Source organism: Denticeps clupeoides, chromosome 6 (genome assembly GCF_900700375.1).
Source record: "Denticeps clupeoides chromosome 6, fDenClu1.1, whole genome shotgun sequence".
Lineage (NCBI taxonomy): Eukaryota > Metazoa > Chordata > Actinopteri > Clupeiformes > Denticipitidae > Denticeps > Denticeps clupeoides.
In genome coordinates, this window is record NC_041712.1 from 24,936,105 (window position 1) to 24,957,382 (window position 21,278).

The following is a 21,278-nucleotide window of genomic DNA, read 5'->3' on the forward strand; positions in this document are numbered from 1 at the left end:
CCCCTCTTAATAGGTAAGAAAGGATCTGACCGGAGCACGCATGCGCACGCAGGTTCCCGCGTAATCAGCCCAATAATGCGCGCGCTCGCACACACACCCAAAACCAAAAGGCGGGAGATATAAAAAAAACATATAGAAGCAAACAAAATGCACATAACTGAAAAGAAAGCACAAAATTCCAGAGGTTGCATGTTTTGGTGAATTGCAAATTACATACCCTGTTACGCACCCCAAACTCTCCCTCCGGCGCTTCCGGGGGAGGAGCCGCCTGACGTCACGGCGCCGCAGCAACCGCTCTGTTTACCCTGGCAACGGGCAGCAGGACGCGGTCCGGTGCGGTCACGATGTCCGAACCCCGGGAGCAGCGGGCCGCCCGCTTCAAGGCGGCTCTGATGAAGAGCGGCGCCAGGAGCGACACCAGCCTGTAAGCCCGCACCGTGTCGCCGACTTTTATTCCGTTTTAAATATGAAAATGGCGCCAATCTGCGTGCACTCACCATCCTGGACCGTTAGAACCGTATCAAGTGCTGCCTGTTTTCACTGAATATTTCACGTGGGAGATTTGGACCGATGGATGATAATATTAGGGTGCTGGTAGCCTAGTGGGGTAACTCACTCCAGAGGACCCAGGTTCAAACCCCACTTAATACCATCGTGTCCCTGAGAAGGACACTTAACCCTGAGTGTCTCCAGGGGGGAACTGTCCCTGTAACTTCTGACTGTAAGTCCCTCTGGATAAGGGCGTCTGGTAAACGCTGTAGTTAGGGTAAACAGGAGCTGTGAATATTGAGCCAACTTCATGATGAAGGTCCCGTCCCCACACGCTGCTCCCCGGGCGCCTGTCCTGGTGCCCACTGTCACCAAGGGCGACGGTTAAATACAGAGGACAAATAGGGTTAAATTCACAATGACAATCACGTCACTTTCACCCACATCTGTGGGACGTGAACATGACGTACCCGATGTTCCTGCTGCTGGGCTGAAGGGGAGGGAGGCGGCTGCTTCCAAATGAACTTCATTCATTCATAATACATTCAGTCCGAGCTCATTATGGCACAATTACTATTTCCAAATTAAAAAAACAGCCGAATCTGTGCATTATTAATTTATTTATATCGTGGTGATCCTCACGCTGACACCGATGGAAGATGGACAAGTAAAGCTGAAAATGTTAACCTGGTTTTACTAGATAAGATGTGTTGATGTGTCATTTTGAAAGTGTAGTGATTGACACAGCAGCAGCAGCACACGGTGCACACAGTGAAATGTGTCCTCTGTATTTAACCATCACCCTTGGTGAGCAGTGGGAACCATGACAGGCGCCCGGGGAGCAGTGTGTGGGGACAGTGGGACCTCGGTGGCACCTTGGCAGATCAGGATTCGAACCGGCAACCTTCTGATTACGGGGCCGCTTCCTTAACCGCTAGGCCACCGCTGTTTATTTTTAATAAACGGGACGTCCTCTGGCCCTCAGCTACGAGCACCTGGTCCGCCTCCTGTCCCGCGTGAGGGAGGAGCAGCCCCAGGATCCTGTGGACGTGCTGGAGGAGATGAGCAGGGAGCTGAAGCGCGGCGCCCTGCAGCAGGACCGCGGCGCCCTGCGGGACGTCCCGGCCACCACGCCCGGACAGTGGCTGGCCGAGCAGCAGCGGGCGCTCTTCTCCCGCGCCAGAGACGAGGACGAGGACGATCTGGTGAGGAATAACTTCTACTCGCTGGTTAAGTACGGTGGTAGTAGCCTAGCGGGTAAAACACTCACCTGTGAACCAGAAGACCCAGGTTCAAACCCCACTTACTACCATCGTGTCCCTGAGCAGGACACTTAACCCTGAGTGTCTCCAGGGGGGGACTGTCCCTGTAACTACTGACTGTAACTCTGGATAAGGGCGTCTGGTAGATGCTGTAAATGTAAGTACGCGTGTGAGAGCTGCGGTTCTTGCCGGTTTAGGTGGAGACGCCGCTGCCCAACCTGGCGGAGGTGGCCTTCTTCTTCCAGCAGGCTGGCGTGGGGCTGGGCGGGGAGGAGATGCAGAAGGTCTCCCTGGCGCTGCGGCAGCTGAGCGACGCCCGGCCCCTGCGGAGCTGCCGCTTCTGGGGCAAAGTCCTCGGCACGGAGGCCAACTACCTGGTCGCCGAGTGCCGGGAGGCGGAGCCGCCGGGTGGGGCAGGCGGAGAAGGTCCCGGAGAGGGCGGCGACGAAGACGCGGCCAAAATGGTGAGAGCTCCGCCCCCGTTAACGTGAAAAGAGTATCGTTGTTAGTAACCGGGCCGGTTCCAGAACTTCTTATGGTCCTCATTCGCTTCATCGTGTAATTTAACGTACAATAACGAAGACGTGGAAACGATTTCTCTTGAATTAGATCGTCCCGCCCTCCACCTACAAAGCGCCCCCGGTGGTGCCGGCGGAGGAGCGCGGCACGGGGACCAACAGCTCTGCGTACTTCGTGTGCCGCGAACCGGGCCTTCCGTGGACCCGCCTGCCCGACGTGGTTCCGGCGCACATCACGGCGGCGCGGCGGATCCGCAAGTTCTTCACGGGCCGCCTGGACGCCCCGGTGACCTCCTACCCGCCGTTTCCCGGCGCCGAGGCCGAGTACCTGCGGGCGCAGATCGCCCGCATCTCGTCCGGCACGCAGGTCAGCCCGCTGGGGTTCTACCACCTGCAGGAGGAGGACGAGGAGGAGGACGAGGAGCAGGGGACAACTCGGGGCCGCGTGGAGGAGAACCCCGACTTCGAGCCGCTCCCCGTCACCGCGATGAGCAACTCGCTGTCCGCCTGGGTGCACCACGTCCCGCACATCCTGACTCAGGTCCGTCCTCCGTATTTAACCGCCACCTCGGACCTTCTAGAACCCGCCGCTGATACTGCGGTTCATCCAGGGCCGCTGCGTGTGGGTGAACCCGGCGGAGAAACCGGTGGCGGAACCTGATGAAGATGAAGAGGAGGAGGAGGAGCCGGACGAGCCGGAACGGGAGGAAGGACCCGCCCTCTTCACCCGCTGTCTGAAGACGCAGGTGAGCGTGCGAGATGCCGCCGGTCCGCCTCCTCCTCCGTAACCACGGTAACGCGCCATTTCTGCGTTTGGTGTAGAAATCGACCGGCTGCCACCGTGGAGCTCCCGGCTGTCCTCCGCCCTCGTCCCCCGCTTCGCCGTGGCCTACGTCCGCTCCAACCTGTGGCCGGGAGCCCACGCCTACGCCCGCGGGAGGTAAGACCCGCCGCCGCCGGCCGGGCGTCGCCCGTCATCACCGCGTCCCGGTCTCCCCGCAGGAAGTTCCAGAACGTTTACATCGGCTGGGGCGTGAAGAGCGACGCGGCCTTCTCACCGGCGCTGCCCCCCGACCCCCAGCGCGAGTTCCCCGGCGGGCCGGAGGTGACCGAGGAGGCGGACCCCACGCCGCAGGAGGAGCGGGCGCTGAGGGCCGCGGCGGAGGACAAGGACGAGACGGAGGACGAGACGGAGGAGGACGAAGACACAGAGTGACGTTCACATTAAAACTTTTATTAGCGACACAGCAGCGTTTTAAATAAAGTTCTGAAATTAAAATCCAGCCTGGTCATTACTCCGGGGGAACCGGGTCCGGTCCTAACGCAGGTCCGTCTCCTCGTCCCGCACCGTCTTTTTAATCCGGAGCAGCATGCTGGTCTGCCACTGGTCCAGCCTGGTGATGGAGTCGAAGTCCTTCACCTGGACAGAAGGACGTTAGCGGGGGGCCGCGCCCATCTCCCCGAGACGCCAACACTCACCGCGTCGGTGAACGCGTCCACGTCCTGCTCCTCGTGCGCGTCCAGCAGCTTCTGCGGGGAGAGACGGGGATTACGGCGACGCCGGCGCTGCAGGAACGCGGAGGAGGAGGAGGAGGAGGAAGCTCCGCCTACCTTCACCAGTTTACACTCTCTGCAGTCCGAGAAGGCTGGAAACATCTCCTCATACTTCTCCACCGCGAGCTGGAAGGGACTTTTCCATCATCGTCCAGTACTGGTTCTGTGTGCTGGAAAGCTCAGTTAAAGAACTCCATCAGAATCGATCAACAATATATAATATAGTCTAATATCGAACACGTTTTATAACGACCACATAAAGATCATTAATAATAAATGGTTAACGGGCTTCCCCGACGGGGTGTGGAGAACTTGGGAAGGTTGAAGATCAGTCGTGCTGCTGCTGCATTTGTATGAGTTGTAGAGGTCGGATGGTGCATAGTGGTAGACCAGCTAGAAGGGTGTCACCAGTAACAGTGACAGGGTGGCCATCATCCCGACCACACATTAGGGGGTAGACAGGGTCAGGACGACAGAGGAAACAGAAGCAGGTGGGGAGAGAGGAGGTTAATGTACTCCAGTAGGGAGTATGTTGTAGGAACGTGGACAGTAGTCAGTGGTCCGACTGGGGTACGAAGGGGAGAGGAATAAGACAGTAGACCTGACGAGACGAGGCTAATTTTTAAGCTGTTTCATGTTCCAGGTTCTGTGCCTCTTGGAAGAACCCACAAGGGACTCCATCTCTGTTCCTCCCAAAGGAATGGCACCCCAGCGGTGGGAGAATGTCTCAGAGCCCCGCCCAGCACTCGCCAAGGAATCACGGGTCATGGCGATCCTCTGCCCACAGCCTTTTACCCCGATGCCACAGACCCTGCATACGTGCTGCTGCCTGACCACACCCACCATACCACACCCAGTACCACGGTACATGAATACGTTCTTTGGTTCTTTAAAGCATCTTCTGTAAAGGAGATTTGGTGTGATGGAAGCTTTAATGGCTCCAACCGGGCCAACTCTCATCCCACCACCTCAGGTTAACGTTTCACGTTCCGCAAATTCTTGTCAGGGACTTCTGAGAAGCACATGGAGGAGAGACACACAACGAGCAGAAATCATTTCATTACGGACCCTGTAGTGAGTCATAAAACGGTGTGCGCGATTAACCATCCTGATTGGCCCTCTTTTTCCACACACTAGAACCTGTCGGTCTTGGCTGCTTACAGGATTTACTTCAGTCAGAATTCAGATTTATGAGCAGTTCCTGAAAAATATTTAACACTCTAGATTTTTAAAAATCTTTTTTATTTTGTCTTAGTTCGTCGGATTTTTAGTCTCAGGTACAGATCTTACTGAAGTTTTATTTTAAAGTGATTGCAGTCTCCATACATAATTATTTCATTCTACACCCCCCTTCTGGTTACCAAGTATAACATTTTACACGTTATACACAGATTTAAGTTCAGCTATGTTTTTTCTCATTAGATGACTGCATCATTTGAAATAAATGTATGAAATGCATGAATCAGTGTATGATGACATTTTAGATGATGAAACCTCATAAAGATTATTATTAGAAAATTACCTTCATGACTGCTCTTTATAAAGCTGCAATGGTTGAGTGGTTAAGGCGTTGGGCTCAAAATACTATGGGGTCTCCCTGCGCAGGTTCAAACCCTACTTGCAGTAGAAAAGGGAACGACTTTTTCATTCACTAAAAATGAGCCACTGATGCCTATTGGAATCATTCACTTATGGGGCAGTGGTGGCTGCGGCCCCCGTAACCAGAAGGTTGCCGGTTCGAATCCCGAGGTGCCACTGAGCAAAGCCACACACTGCTGCCCACTGCTCACTCAGGGTGATGGGATAAATGCAGAGGACAAATTTCACTGCGTGTGCTGTGCTGCTGTGTATCACAATTGACAAACATTTCACTTTACTTTACGGTATTGGTGTCATCATCATAAGCATCTTAACCAGACGATTATTAATATGAGTGAAGGGATTTCTCAGCATGGGAGCTCTTTCAGGACCGAATTGTCGAGCTGCGAAAAGCATCGAGTCTGACATTTTCCCATTTGTGCGGTGTGAAAACAGTCGAAAAATCCCTTGTGAGTGAATGAGTGGACGCGTGTGCGTTGAATTCGCCGCTGCAGTTCCGCCCCTGGCCGCCAGGCGCCGCCGCCGGCCGCCGCTCCGCCCCCGGTGACGGGCGGCCGGTCGGCAGGTAGAGGCGCTCGATGAGCTCCCGGGGGAGGGAGGCGCGCCGAGCGACGACGCCGCGGCGGGGCTCATCTGCAACTTTCCAAACTTTCCTTCTTCTTTCTGCTCCGTTCCTCCGCCGAAACGAGCCTCCGGAGAGCAGCGCCGAGCCCGACCCGGGACTCGGATCCGCGACTGTTAGCGACGGCTCGTCGTTCCAACTTTCTTCTTCTGGTTTTTATTATAGACGAAGACCACAACCGCCGCGGAACCCGGTCCCGTGTTCGGTCCCGAACCATGTTCCGCTCGCCCGCCGCCCGCGGATCCGGCCCGGACGCCTCCGCGGTGCGGGTCTCCAGCGCTGCGCCGGTGCCGCGCTGCTGAGGAGCCCCGCGGCGCGCCGCGGCGATGGGAGGACCGGGGAGACCGGAGCAACCTGCTGGATCCCGCTGAACATGGGCCCCTCCGGACCGGCGCCGCTGGCGGAGTGCGGCCGCTCCTTCTGACGGAAGCCGAGGCCCCGTCGCGTTTCTCGGCCGCTCGTCCGCGCACGGATCCCCGGGCAGAGCCGCGCCAGGCTGCGCTCTTTCATGGGGCCACGTTGGGCCCCTGGTGAGGCGCACTTCTTCATCCACAGCGACCGCGCATGAACTCGATTCGTCCCGCTCAAGTCTCGCGTTAGACCCGGTTCTGCACCCCTGCCGCCTGGACCCGTCGCCCGCTTCGCAGAGCGCCATGCGCGGCCGGGGCCCGCCGCTGCAATGACCGTGGTGGAGGGGCGCCTGGCCGGGCTCTGGCCGTGGCTGCTCATGGCGGCCCTGCAGGTGGTGTTCGGCCAGACGGGCCTGGAGTCGGGGGACCGTGCGGCCCCCAGGGCCCTCATCAAGGTGACTCTAGTGAAGCACGAGCCCACGGGGACCCCCACGCTGACCCTGGAGGGGGTGTTCGCCGGGGGGAGCGTCGGGTACGCGGAGGGGAAGTTGATGCAGGTGAGTTCCGACAACTGACCAATCAGAACGCAGGTAGCTGTCAGTCATGATGCTGAATTAAAATAAAACTGACCAATTAGAATGCAGGTAGCTGTCTGCTGCTTTCTGATAATCAAAATTTTAATTTAAACTCAGACAAGATGTTCCGATACGATACGCGGTGTTTGGATAGCAGCCGATCCTGAATACTGATCCGATACTAGAATAAACCTTATTACATCTCATCTACATACTTGACTTAAATATGACGATTAGACCAACATTCATCGACTTTGCTCCACACTGTGTCTGTGATGTTTCTGGACGTGCTTTATGAAGTTGGTCCGGATTTTCTTCACGGCGCTTTTGCCGCCCCTCAACATCAAAAGTAACTGTGGATCATGTCTGTACTAAGTGTGAAATCTACAAAACACAGAACCTGCAATTTTACCGAATAGATGCAGATCGGCCCACACTGGTACCGATTCATCCCTGGTCCAGACCTTCTGATGACATCATTAATAATAACAAACCCCGGCACGTTCCATCATCAACAGCGAGAAGTTCCAGGATCCACCTCAGGGTCGAACCCTCTTTCATGTCACTTTTAAACATCCTTCCTGTGCGCGCCACGCTTGTTCGGACACGATCTGCTCGCCGCTCTTCTCTAACCATATTATCCGTCTCGGGCCGCGGCGTTCGCCACCGTGGCGTGCAGGAGAGCTCCGCCTTCTCCACCGCTACGCTCCATCACCTGCTGGCGCGAGACACAGGCGATGTGAGATTGTAAATACGCTGCAGAAGTCCCGTTATTGGTTGATTTGCTGAACCGGCATGAAGGACGCGGCCTTCTGCGGAGAATTCTTCATCATTTTTACAATTCGAGCAGATTTTCCGGCTTATTTCTTTACCGTGCAGTAAGCTGCGTTCCGATTGGTCCACGGACTGCCGTCTGTCGCCCTCGTCTAACTGTTGATTATATTGATACCGCCGTGATACGGTTGCGGTTTGCTGTTGGTGACAGGAGGCCTGACTCTTGCCACCTTGAGTGCGGCGAGGGTCCGGGAGTCGGGACGGTCCCCGTTTTCAGGCGTGTCTCGTCCCCCGGCCGGGGTAATTGGCCCTCTCGGGCCGCGGCGGCGCAGGATTGGCCAGGACGGTGGCGGCGCTCTTTATTTCGGGCGGTGGGTTTGAAATGAGGCTGTGTCCGCTCCCTGCTGCCCCGCCGCTGCGCTGGAAGCGGGACGCCGTAATTGCGTAGTTACAGGGCAGGTTTGGCCGTTAAAAGCGGCTTTCGGAGTTCCGCTTTGTTGTTGTTGCCGTCGCCGCCGTGGGCTCTCGGCCCGGTTCTGGGGTCCCCCCCGGGCCCCGGGGTCTGATAACGGGCCCTTCGCTCCTGGACCACAGTTCTGCCTTCATCCACCAAGATCGTTGTTTTCCGCGAGGCTTTGTAGGTTCGAGAACTCATTTGGTCATCCAGAGCGACTCACAATCAGTAGTTACAGGGACAGTCCCCCCCTGGAGACACTCAGGGTTAAGTGTCCTGCTCAGGGACCCGATGGTAGTGAGTGGGGTTTTAACCTGGGTCTTCTGGTTCGTTGGTGAGTGTTTTACCCGCTAGGCTACTACCACCCAGTAATTACAGGGACAGTCCCCCCCTGGAGACACTCAGGGTTAAGTGTCTTGCTCAGGGGACCGATGGTAGTAAGTGGGATTTGAACCTGGGTCTTCTGGTTCATAGGCAAGTGGTTTAACCCACTAGGCTACTACCACCCAGTAATTACAGGGACAGTCCCCCTGGAGACACTCAGGGTTAAGTGTCTTGCTCAGGGACACGATGGGTATTAGAGTGGATTCGAACCTGGGTCTTCTGGTCCATAGGCGAGTGTGTTACCCGCTAGGCTGACTACCATCCTGCTCCAGCTCCAGGGTGAATGTGGGGACCCGGCTGCGGATTACTTCTAGAACTGGTTTTCTATGGATAATTCCACCCGGAGACACGCCCGGCGCTTCCTGTTCCCCCCCTCCGTTCCTGCTAACTTCCTGCTCCTTCCCCCGAGGGGGGCGGCGGCGGCGGTATCTCTCGGCCCGTTGGAGGGCGAGGGCACGTCGGGGGGAGCACATCAAAAGCCCGCCGGAGCGAAGACGTGAGGACGGATGATTAAAAGGGGGGGCTGTTTACTCGGCTCCCGTACCAACACACACGCCCCCCGTCCTGATTGGGATGAACTTCCTGTCCTGCGCAGCGGCACCCTCCCCCGCCCGGCTGCTGATAACGGCGCGGGCCCTCGTCTCCTGCCCGCTGTTTGTTTTAGTTCCTCTTTCTGTCCGAAAGCGGAGGCTTTGATTGCTGTGCCACACTCACACACACACACACACACACACATTCTCACACACTCACACCACACACACACACACACACACACATTCTCACACAACTCACACACACACACACACACACACTTACACACACTCACACACACACACAACACACACACTTACACACACACACTTACACACACTCACACACACTCACACACACACACACACTCACACACACACAACACACTCTCACACACACACACACTCTCACACACACTTACACACACTCACACACACACACTTACACACACACACATTCTCACACACACTTACACACACTCACACACACACACTCACACACTGGCGTTTCTTACAGTGCCAAGCGTTAGATGTGGCGGAGAGCGAGGAGACGTTATTCCAGTGGGGGGGGGGGGGGCGGGACTCTGAAATAATAACTGACGATGTCACCGCTGATGTCACAGCGTGCGGTTTTAAACATGGTCTCTGTGGAGCTGAGGCTGGGAGTGAGAAGAGTGATGATGCTGGTGTGTGTGTGTGTGTGTGTGTGTTTTTCGTCGTTGGAATGGATGTGTGTGTGCCTGTTTCACGAATCACTTGTCTGTTTTTAAATTTCGTGCCGGTTCAGGTGAAGAGCTGGCGGTTTTTTCGAGGCTGAACGGCACCTCAGGGCGTGACGTTGTGTGTGACCTGGACCTCCGTCCGCAACTGCTCTTCTCTTTCTGGAGATTAGGGTGAAAGTGACGTGATGGTCATTGTGAGACACTGCAGCACAGCACACGGTGACGCAGTGAAACGTGTTCTCTGCATTTAACCCATTCACCCTGAGTGAGCAGTGGACACCATGACAAGTGTGTGGGGACGGTGCTTTTCTCAGTGGCACCTTGGTGGGTCAGGATTCGAACCGGCAACCTTCTGATTACGGGGCCGCTTCCTTAACTGCTGCCGTTGCTGGTAAAGTGGAGGTAAATTTCTCCCCACTCGCTCACGTCGCCACTCCGGCTGAGTTTCCGACTCCCCTTCAGACGGGAACATCGTGACTCTGGTGGAGCCGTGGAGACGCGGTAGAAAAGGCCACACCGCAGGGCTGCTTCTCCTGGGGCAGACTCTTCACCAGAAGGTTGCAGGTTCTAATACCGATCAATACTAAAATGGAGTAATTTTACCCACCGTAAATACCATGAGAGACACGAGGCAGGAGCCCGGGGAGCAGCGTGTGGGGACGGTGCTTCGCTCAGTGGCACCGTGGCGGCTTGGTACTCGAACCGACAACCTTCTGATTACGGGGGGCTGCTTCCGTAACCGCCAGGCCACCGCCGCCCCAAGTACACGTGACGTTTCGAGAGGTTCAAACGCAATATCAATAATTTAATTGCCTCTGGCATGCAGTACTATTAAAGGTGACATGACATGAACATTATTTGCTTTTATATCGTCATGAGAAACGGGAGGTGACCTTTCCCGTTAGACATCACAAGGGGGACAATTCCAGGTCCGACCGCCTGAGCGCCGCTCTCTGAACGGTGAAGCAGAACGACCAAAACACTCTTTACACCGACCAACATTTCCAGCCACTGTACTGGGGCAGTGGTGGCCTAGCAGGGGGCGGCGGTGGCCTAGCGGTTAAGGAAGCCGCCCAGTAATCAGAAGGTTGCCGGTTCGAATCCCGATCCACCAAGGTGCCACTGAGCTGCCACTGAGCAAAGCACCGTCCCCACACACTGCTCCCCGGGCGCCTGTCATGGTGCCCACTGCTCACTTAGGGTGATGGGTTAAATGCAGAGGACAAATTTCACTGTGTGCACCGTGTGCTGTGCTGCTGTGTATCACATGTGACAATCCACTTAAGGATTTAAATAAATTAGGTCAACGTTTTCAAGTCAGGGGACAATGGCCGCCGCGTCTTCGCTTCTGTCTCCGCCTTTTATAATTACCTAATTGCGCGGCGGTGCGTACATTTTTCACGTCTGTGGCACGAGCGGCGAGGAGGGCCTTTTTCGTTTCGTACGGAGGACACATTCCGTTGTCACCGTGTGCTGCGCTGCTGTCGTTTGTGACATCGCTTCAGAACGCGCTCGAGTTCTTGCGTGACTTTGTGTCGCTCACGACGCGAGGAGCACAAGCGAAGCGGTCATTTCACGTCTCACCAGGACAAGCGTGGCACACACCAGGAAATGCCATCACCGTCCGACCACCCCCAAAAACGGGGTGACGCAAAACCAGCCGCTGAGGTGGCCGCCGCTTCACGGAACCGCTGTCGATGCTGAGTCTCTGAAATCGTAGGTTTCCGGAGATCAGAATATCACATCGCAGACAGAGACATGGCGTCTGGCGGTGCATTCATTGCCCCTGGTTATCATGCTTCTTCTGGAAATGAGAATAAAACCGTGTGTGTGTGTGTGTGTGTGTGTGAGATCAGCGCCACCAACAACTTATAGTTCGTCTTTTGAGACGGAATAGCAACGCTGGGCGAGCACATTCCTGCCCCGCTGGTGTGTGACCTTGCCACATGCTGCCCGAGACAACTGAGGTCCTTCCCCCCCAATACACACACACACACACCACACACACACACACACACACACACACACAGACCCCTCTCAGCCAGCTGGCTGTTGGATCATTCACAAAATGTGGCTGGAGTATGTGCAGCGTGCCTGCTGGAATTGCTATTGACCTCCAGACTGGCTCGCCCCTCTCTCCCTGCCGCTCGTTCCGCCTCCCTCGCTCACAGCCTAATTAGAAGCTCTCTCTCTCTCTCTCTCTCTCTCTCTCTCTCTCTGGGCCTCCACGTCCCTCCTGGCGTGAAGTCGGACTGCTTGGCACGATGCAGGAATGCTTTAGCGCCGCTACTCCGGCCGCTCCGGGTGCGATCACTTGACCCCCGACTGGTCCGGCCACTCCCTCTCGGTGTTTGGCCCCTCCCTCTCAGCAGCCCAAAGTCACAGTGTACCCGCAATGAGAAAATTCATCCCAAAACACGAAGTAGGGGTCCTTACCACCGAACTAACGACTGCGCCAACCACGTTAAACACGTTGTTTTGTTTCACGCCATTTTTTCCTCAGTGCCATTTACGTTTAATTTACGGCGTTTACCAGAGGGACTTACAATCAGTAGTTACAGGGACAGTCCCCCCCTGGAAACACTCAGGGTTAAGTGTCTTGCCCAGGGACACGATGGTAGTAAGTGGGGTTCGAACCCGGGTCTTCTGGTTCGTAGGCGAGTGTGTTACCCGCCAGGCTACCACCGCTGCCACTTCTTTTTACCGCGAGCGGGCTCAGTGTTCTGCTCGATCTGTACTTTACACACAGAGAGAGAGAGAGAGAGAGAGACCCTTGATAAGCGGAGCTATTTAAAGTTGTTTTTGGCGGGCGGTGGGGGGGGCGGTGCGGCGCAGCCAAGTGTTGGTTTTTCCACTCAAACACCCTCCCTAACGGCCGCGTGCTCTCCTGCTCCGCCCCAGGCGGGGAGGCGGGGCCCCAGCCTGCGGCACGGCGGCTTTAACGATGGGACCTCCGGCGATGCCTGCCATCGAGCGCGACGCGGGTCCACTCCGCGATTGGCCGGTCTCCCGGCTCGCGCTCCGGCCCCAGACGCGGGCGGCGGCAGAGACGGCGATCATGGAGACGGTGATGGAGCGGGGCCCTAATCGGCGCCGGCTGGGGCCGCATTCTTGCCTTTATTGTATGTAAGCGGGGGCTCAATTAACGTCGAGTTCACTCACGACCTGCATTCCTCCCGCTCGGCGCTCGTTCACACTCACCGGCACGTGTGTTTGGACACGCTCGGAATGTTCCGCCACACATAGACATGTTCCCCACGTCATGCGAACGAGCGTCACCGCTGGCCAGATGTGGTGGGCGTGTCCTCCAACGGCAGTGCCGGCGAGTGCGTGGTCATGTTGTTCTTTACGAGACAACATGGCCGACGCGTGGCGTACGACATCGACTTTTACTGGTATCCCCATTCCAATACCGTTATCACTGCATGGATGCGCGTTCCATCAACTCCTCTACGTTACCTCACGTGTGAGGTTTTAAAATACGGTGATTTAAGCTGTCCTCACCAACGTCTGAACCCGGCAATCGAGCTCAACCTGACCTTTGACCTTCGCTTTGCGTGCATGTTCTGGAATATTATAACTTATTGATCTGGTTATGGTAGTAATGAATTTTGAAGTTGTGTCGGGACAGGAAATGACGGCGCATGCGTCGTGCCGGGTCGGGTTGTTTTCGGGTGTCGGACCTGTGCCGGCGAGGAGGACCCGGCCTCCTTGCGGGGGCGGTGAAGGCGGGGAGGGGGATAAAAGGTGCCGCGAGACGGCCTCTCCTGACCCGCGGCCGCGCCGCCTCCTGCTGTTTGCCGACTCGGTTAAATATTACCGAGCCCGGCGCACTCTGGCTGCGTCCCAGAGCGGCTACGCACGCGGGCGGCTATCAAACGGGCCCAAAAAAATGGCCGCCACCTCGCAGGCCCGTTTAAACGTACAGCCATTTCGGCTCGTCCCCGGCACTTCAGACGCCCGTCCGTGGTCATGTGACCCGTGACTGAACCCCACGTTTTTATGGGACGGGGAGCGGATTGGCCGCGACGCTCGCGGGGGAACACCAGCCGCGGCTGCACGCGTCACGCCGGCACGGCGGGAAAAGCCCTTCCTGGAAAATCTCTCTCGCGCGCACCGGCACCGGCCCCGGAAGCTCCTGCCCCGTGGAGATCAGAGCGTCCCGTTGGCCGATTATCCGCGGCTTATCTCTCCAAATTGGTGTCGGTTTCCTGCCGCCGCCTTCGTGCACAGGACGGAGGAAAAGGGGGAACGCGGGAGACAATGGCGGCACCCTACCGCTTTTATCCGTGACCTGAATACATGAGTCACCGTGAATGCCAAATGCGAGCGAATAAAAGGCCTGCTTACCTCTGCCCTCGGGGCTCCGCACACAATGGCACCGTCTGGCCGAGAGGTGCACCATGGGAGTCGGAGGAAGCCGACCCCGCCTTGGTGGCACGGCATTGTGCGGGCTCGGCCCGATCCTTTCACCGCAAGGGGACAATGCGGCGGCCCGTCGGTCCCGGTTCGGGCCGCGGCGAGGTTGCGTGACGTGCCGGTGACGGTGCCGTTCTTTGATGGGGCGCCCCGCTCGGCTGCCGCCGCCGCCGCTCGTTCCCCGCGATTCGGTTCTCACAGGGTCATTTTGGTTTGCATTGTCCCGCGGTTTTTAATGACGAGCGGCCTGGCACGGCTCCGTCGGCCCGAACCTGAGCCGGGCGAGGAGTGGCATGGGGGTGGGGCGGCTGTTGTGGCACGAAGGGGCGGGGGCGCCCTTTAGAAATGCGTTCCGCGCCTGCTAAAAGGGACCCGGGCGCCTTTTGTTTTCGCTCCATAATCATTACCTTTCGGGTCACTTTTCCTGGAGGCCTTTCAGGGCGCTGAAAGCGGAGACGCCGCTGCCAGCTCCGTTACGGGGACCACCTGATGGCGGCAGCCAGATAAGCCCCAAGAAAAATAAAGGCCTCATATTTGATCCTCGAGGCGAGGCGGAATCCGACCACCATGCAGGGCAGCGTGCCAGCACGGCAGGACCGACCGAACGAACGAACGAACGAACGAACGATAAGCCCACTCTGGTTTTGGGGTGTGGGAGGCGACTGCAGAGCTGAAGGTTTAAGACCCGCGAACTCAGCAGGCCTCGACAGGCTCTCTGGAACCTTTTCAAATCCAGCAAGAGTAAAGTTACCCCCCCCCCCCCCCCCCCACACACACACACACACACACACACACACACACACACACACACACACACACACACACACACACACCGCCCCCAGCGGAGCAGAGCGCCAAGCTCAACCCCAGTTCAGAGTTCATTCCCAGAGCCCGGCAATCATTGACACGGTTAGGCAATTTACACCCCTGAACTGGGCCAAACGCCGCCGCCGCCACCGCCGCTGAATCAAAGTGCTTTAATGTGAGACGCTCCTCTGAAACAAAGCGGGTGGCGGCGCTGCGCGGTGAGGTAACCGTACCTGCAGCCTCGCGGCTCGGAGATTTGGCCGCCGGTCAGTGTCGCCCGCCGTTCATCAATCCCGACCAGGTGCAATCCGGGGCGGCTACTTCCAGGCCTCTGCCCCTCGGCCTGGGAATGACTGTGGCTCCGTATACGTACCGCTCTGCGGACGTGCAGGTGCTTGGTCAGTAAGGACACGTTTGTTCTCTTATGATGAAATATTGTGAAAAACGGTCTTTCCTGCTTATCTGCCCGCGTTTCCTCTCCTGTACGCCAGCGCTCAGCGAAGCCTGAACGCTACTCTCACGTCCCTTTGTGCCTCGTATTTTTAGATCTGTTATCTGATGTGGTCATGGCAACGTGGTGTAAACAAACAACGTCTTTGGGGTCGGAAGCTCGCCGCGCGTCTCGCTCCTTCATCAGAGAGCGTCTCTGTTTCGCCCCGAAGACGAGACGGGATCTGCATCTACGTCCCGCCGCATTGCTGTACGCAACTCCGCTCCCAGCGCTGCGGCAGTACCTAATCTGTTCTGTAACCGTAACTGTGGAGTCCCGTCACAGATGAGGCAAATTTCCTTAATAAAACCTCGGATGATCCGTCGAGAACGAGAGGAGGAAGAAAAATTGCTGAAATAATCTGGCAACGCGGCCGCATATAATGTACAAGAAGATAGCTCCTCCCTTTTGTAGTTTTTTTGAAACTTTATTTCAATATACAGTGCGGCCCTTTTTTTTTTTTTAAATGAAAAAGAGGAGGTATTTGACGGATACTAAGTTCGCGGATACTTTGACGTCTGCCAAGTAAAGTAAATGAAAGTAAAGTAAAGAACGTCAGTGAACAAGCCCCATTTCTATAATAACCCTCTGAAAATAGGGATATAACTTAATGCATCTATAACACATCTATACATCTCTATCACACGATCATATTGGTTTGTGGAAAGGGGGTTTGCCACTAGTGTGGGTTTCACCCCGCGTCCTGCATACTGTACTTCCGTGCGTTCTGAGCCCCCGAACAGAGCCCCTTTTTTGTGGGTTCGACAGTGAAAGTCCAGCTGTTACCCTCCCCTCTGTCTGCCTCGGCCAAGGCGTCCCTGGCCGGGGACGTAAAATACCCGCTCGGCCGGGCGTCAGGTTGCACGGGCGCGGCGCCCGCTCGCGTACGTCCGTTTGGGAGGATGTGGTCAGGCCCTGGACGCGCTCGCCAGCGCGACTCCCCCCGTCCAATCGCAGATCCGGTGGCGGAGAGACGCGGCCCTGTAAATCTTAACCAGGCGCCCGAAATAGAACAGGAACCCGGCTACTGGTACCTCCGTTCCCAGCCAGCGGGAATTATAGAGTATATAGAGAAGCCACACGCTTTAATTCTCGGTCAGACTCCGTAGTCACGCCGCGTCCTCTCCTCGGCTCCTCGTGCTCGACTCTGATTGGTCGTCGCATTAAGGGCCTCGGCTGCGTGTTAATATTAATAAGCGTGCGTGGTGTGGCGTGGTGGTCCAGTCGCGGAGTTCCCAAGGCTCCGGTTATCGTACGTTCACCGCGCGTGGACCACCAGTGGGACCTCATTTACAGCGGTAGAGGGTCCGGGGGGGGGGGGCTTCTTTTCCGTTTTGCCGCTTTCTTTAAGTCGGGTAGAAGTCGGGCGGCTTTAATGAGAGGACTCCATTGTTTTTCTGGCCGCTGCCCGGCTGCAGCTGCGGCCGAACCTCTCCGGCATGTTTGGCTCCGGGCCGGCGATCGCTTGGGGGAGGAGGAGCAGTCAGACGGACACTCTGATTGGACCGGGCCGCCGGTAAGGCCATCCCATCGTCTCCTGAACCGCGTCGGTTTTCAGTAAATATCCCGAATGCTGGTGCGGAACGCCCGCATGGACTCGTCATTTTCTCCAACGGGCAGAAAAACGGCAGAAATGCCCACTTCAGGAGGCCCAAGCATCAATATCGCTATTATATTACATTAACATTACGGCATTTACCAGACGCCCTTATCCAGAGTGACTTACAGTCAATAGTTACAGGGACAGTCCCCCCCTGGAGACACTCAGGGTTAAGTGTCCTGCTCAGGGACACAATGGTAGTAAGTGGGGTTTGAACCTGGGTCTTCTGGTTCATAGGCGAGTGTGTTTCCCGCTAAGCTACTAACACCCAGTATTTACAGGGACAGTCCCCCCCTGGAGACACTCAGGGTTAAGTGTCCTGCTCGGGGACACGATGGTAGTAAGTGGGGTTTGAACCTGGGTCTTCTGGTTCATAGGCGAGTGTGTTTCCCGCTAAGCTACTAACACCCAGTAGTTACAGGGACAGTCCCCCCCTGGAGACACTCAGGGTTAAGTGTCCTGCTCGGGGACACGATGGTAGTAAGTGGGGTTTGAACCTGGGTCTTCTGGTTTATAGGCGAGTGCGTTACCCGCTAGGCTACTACCATCCTATTATAGATGCAGTGCAATGCATCCCATCAATTTTTCTTCTATTTTTACATCGTGGCTTCAACAACGTCGGTGGGATGAGGGTTGAGTCCTCGTTCGGTCGGCTGCGTGTTCGGATGCTGCATAAATGCCGCATGCGATGCTTTCCTGGCGTCGGTTTCCTCCCGAAATCCCAGCGAGACGTTAATCCACGGTGGACGGTGGGGCGGTGACGAGCGTTAAACGGGCGTCAGGCAAGCGCCAGTTAAATGGCAATCGGACCGCATTACAAAGCGCAGTAAAAGTGCATTCCGCCGCTCACAGGGCGTCATCATTTCGAAAGTCCGCGTGGACGATGCCCAACTCGAAACCCGGAAGCGGTGCTGGTCTCAGATCAGGTCGCCACAGTCACTACCGGCACTACTTCATAACTAGAAAATCACCGAACAACGTCATTATGATCTAATCGGTGGTGTTCTGCGCGGCATCCATGGATCGTGTTGGGTCCTCGTCGCAGCTGTTCTGGTGATCTTTTGAACTCCCCTGGCAGTGCCAGCTCCTCCGTTGCCTGCCGACTTTCCTTCTTCCTGCCAGGGTGGCGGTTGGTGCATAAACAGAATGGCGGGCCTGTAGATAAGAGCTGACGGTGGAACTTCTGAACTTCCTGTCCCCCCCACCAGAGCCCAGAGACAAGTATCAAATGGAGGATTTTGACCCTCATGGCCAACGTCTCCTTGTTTATTTAACCCCTGAAGTCTTGACAGGAGATGATGGATTTCTGACCGATTGTGTCACATTATTACTTCTATGGGTTCTACAGGGTGGGCCATTTATATGGATCCACCTTAATAAAATGGGAATGGTTGGTGACATTGAACACATTTTATAAGTGGTCAGAAACTTGTAAATAACTCATGAAAGAATAAAGTTACGTTAAAACCAATTCTTGTGAAATTACCAATAAATTTGATGTCACATGACCCTCTTCCTATTGAAAAAATATTGAATAAAGAAAGTTGGATCCAAGGTGGCCGACTTCAAAATGGCCACTATGGTCACCACCCATCTTGAAAAGCCCCCCCCCCCCCCCCCCCCCCCCCCCTCCCACCACATATACTAATGTGCCACAAACAGGACGTTAATATCACCACCCATTCCCATTTTATTAAGGTGGATCCATATAAATGGCCCACCCTGTAGTAGCCTAGCGGGTAACACACTCGCTTGTGAACCAGAAGTCCCAGGTTCAAACCCCACTTACTACATTGTGTCCCTGAGCAGGACACTTAACCCTGAGTGTCTCCAGGGGGGGACTGTCCCTGTAACTACTGATTGTAAGTTGCTCTGGATAAGGGCGTCTGGTAAATGCTGTAAATGTGAATTAGTTGGCCTGAGTTTAGGACCCCAAATAACTGGCAACGAGACACCAGTTACGCCTCAATATCTGGCAACCAGACATCCTGTTTCTCTTTATTCTGCCTTCTCTTGCTCAAGCGGAAAGTTATCACGTCTGACGGCCTTTCATCTCGCACCAGTCCGCAACGTGGAGCGCAGCGTCCAATCAGCGCGGATGAATGTGGGCAGATTACGTATTCATCCGCCCCATAGAGAGCAAGCCGAGCCTGCCCCCGTCCCGCCAGGCGCGCCGACAACAGTGACGACCCTGCACAGGTGCGAGGAAGGGGCTGTTGTGGTTCCGTCTGCTTCTTTCCGTCCTCCTCCGCCTCCCCGTGCCCTCCTGCACCTTGCCTCCGCCGCTTATCGCCTCCCCTCATCTCTCTCGTCTTGGCACGTTTCTGCACGTACGGCCTTTTGTGCCTTATCGGTTATCCGCATCTCTTATCGCTGGCTTTCATGTGCGCGCTTTCTTCCCCCCCTCCTTTCATTCCTTTCTTCCGCAGTCGGCGCAGCTTTTATTTCCCCCCGCGAGTGTTCATAAAAGCTCCTGAGTGACGTCTGCAAACAGTGTGGAGGAGGCAACTCCGTGAACCCGCCGTGCCCGTCACTGTAGCGGTGCCGTGAAGCCGGCTGTGTGTGTGTGTGTGTGTGTGTGTGAGACTGGGCTGAACGGTCCGGTCGTGTCCTCTGGTCACTGGGCTGCCGTAATACGCGGAACCCTGGCAGCCCAGCGACCAGAGGACACGACCGGACCATTCTGCCCAGTCACACACACACACTTCCCGGTGCAGAAATGGGCACAGCGACGGGGGACGAGGTGGAGGCGGCTTTCTAATCGCTTTCGCAGGAGGAACCCTCCTCCCGTGATCCGCAGGCCAATCAGAAGCTTTAAATCAATAAACAGCGCCGTAGATAAACTGCGGCACAAACGGTGAGATATGTCTGTTTACCGAGCGAGATCTGTATTTACCCTCGCCATCGCGAGGCCAGCCGCTCTCCAGGGACGTTTATGGCCCTCGCCGGGCAGATAACCGGCCTGCCGCTGTTCAACAATAATCAATCACGTTGACGGGCCTTTTATGGTCAGACTTTCACTGTTTTAGCACGTCTGAAAAGCTGGACGCGCTGGACGTGTGACAGAACGCCACAACTGGCGCTGCCACACTTCCTGGTGGCTTTCTGGGGCTCGCTGGTGGCTCTGGTGTGTGTGTGTGTGTGCGAGGAGTGCATCGCGCAGTCGGAAGTGTTTTCCCGAACACGCAACTATAAAGTGCGGTTTGAGAGACTAGAGGACATGTCCGCCTGATAATTTAATAACAGGCTGCGGCTGCATATTTCAGCGGGAATGAGGCGTCGCATAGTTTGCCGTCAAATATGAGTGGCAGGACCGTCCTGTGGGTTCATTCAGGTGTGTGTGTGTGTGTGTGTGTGTGTGTGTATAGGGCTGCACGATTTGGGGAAAAAGACATATTGCAATTATTGAGATCAATATTGCGATATGCGATTGCGATATGATAAAGGACACTTGCTTGTATATCAATGAAAAGTCGCATATTAATAGTGAAATGTTTAATTTCAAAGTGAAACATACAAACTACTTATAACAACCTGAAATGCCCAGTGCTTTCAAAATACAATGTTCTACAAAAATGTCTTTACTTTAAAAAAACATTACTGTTGAATGACAAACCCTGGTAAGGCTAAACAACTGTCTTGATTATATTTGTCCATTATAAAATCCCGTATTATAGTTCTTACGTTTAACCAAAACCTTGTTTGGAGGCTGACTTGAACACAGGGATGCATAGCTTCGCTAGCTTAGCTAAGGTTAAGATTTGTAAACGGAGGTGAATTTCTTTAGAAAACCTTCAAAGTTTGAGAAAAGTTAACTAAACAGCTAAGAACAGTCTAAATAGTTAATGCCTACGTTTAGCCAAAACGTTGTTTGGAGGCTGACTTGAACACAGGAATGCATAGCTTTGTTAGCTTAGCCTAGCTTAGCTAAGGTTAAGACTTATAAAATGGGATTTTTTAATGGCCAAACATATTTGAAACAATTGTCCAGCCTTACCTATGAAATGTAACCCCCCGGGATCTGGTTTGGAGCGTACAGCGGTTTGTACAGCCCCTAGCAGCACAAGAGTGAGGCATTTTTATACACTTCTCTCCATAGACACGTATATGCGTCACGCCACAGCAGAGC

General features: G+C 55.3%; 3 protein-coding genes across 4 annotated transcripts in view; 2 read left to right on the forward strand and 1 right to left on the reverse strand.

The window, feature by feature from the left end:
* The first annotated feature begins 263 nt into the window (after window positions 1–263).
* On the forward strand, window positions 264–3,548 carry LOC114792501 (radial spoke head protein 6 homolog A-like). The gene is given in 8 exon segments (XM_028983720.1): window positions 264–424; window positions 1,475–1,694; window positions 1,949–2,215; window positions 2,361–2,810; window positions 2,881–2,992; window positions 2,995–3,015; window positions 3,092–3,209; window positions 3,272–3,548. Coding segments are annotated over 8 exon segments (1,482 nt in total). The 5' UTR covers window positions 264–344; the 3' UTR covers window positions 3,486–3,548.
* Window positions 3,483–3,925, reverse strand: LOC114792502 (alpha-soluble NSF attachment protein-like). The gene is made up of 2 exons (XM_028983722.1): window positions 3,749–3,925; window positions 3,483–3,689 (listed from the first exon to the last, which is right to left on the reverse strand). Exons 1-2 carry the CDS (start codon window positions 3,923–3,925, stop codon window positions 3,588–3,590), a joined length of 279 nt encoding a protein of 92 aa, XP_028839555.1. The 3' UTR covers window positions 3,483–3,587.
* Window positions 3,926–6,329: 2,404 nt separating this feature from the next.
* rnf43 (ring finger protein 43) overlaps window positions 6,330–21,278 on the forward strand; it is a 40,513-nt gene continuing 25,564 nt past the window's right edge. For both annotated transcript variants that reach the window (XM_028984925.1, XM_028984926.1), the window contains exon 1: window positions 6,330–6,951. In XM_028984925.1, coding sequence (XP_028840758.1) covers window positions 6,724–6,951 — 228 coding nt within the window. In that variant the 5' untranslated portion in view covers window positions 6,330–6,723. The remainder of the gene's footprint in view (window positions 6,952–21,278) is intronic.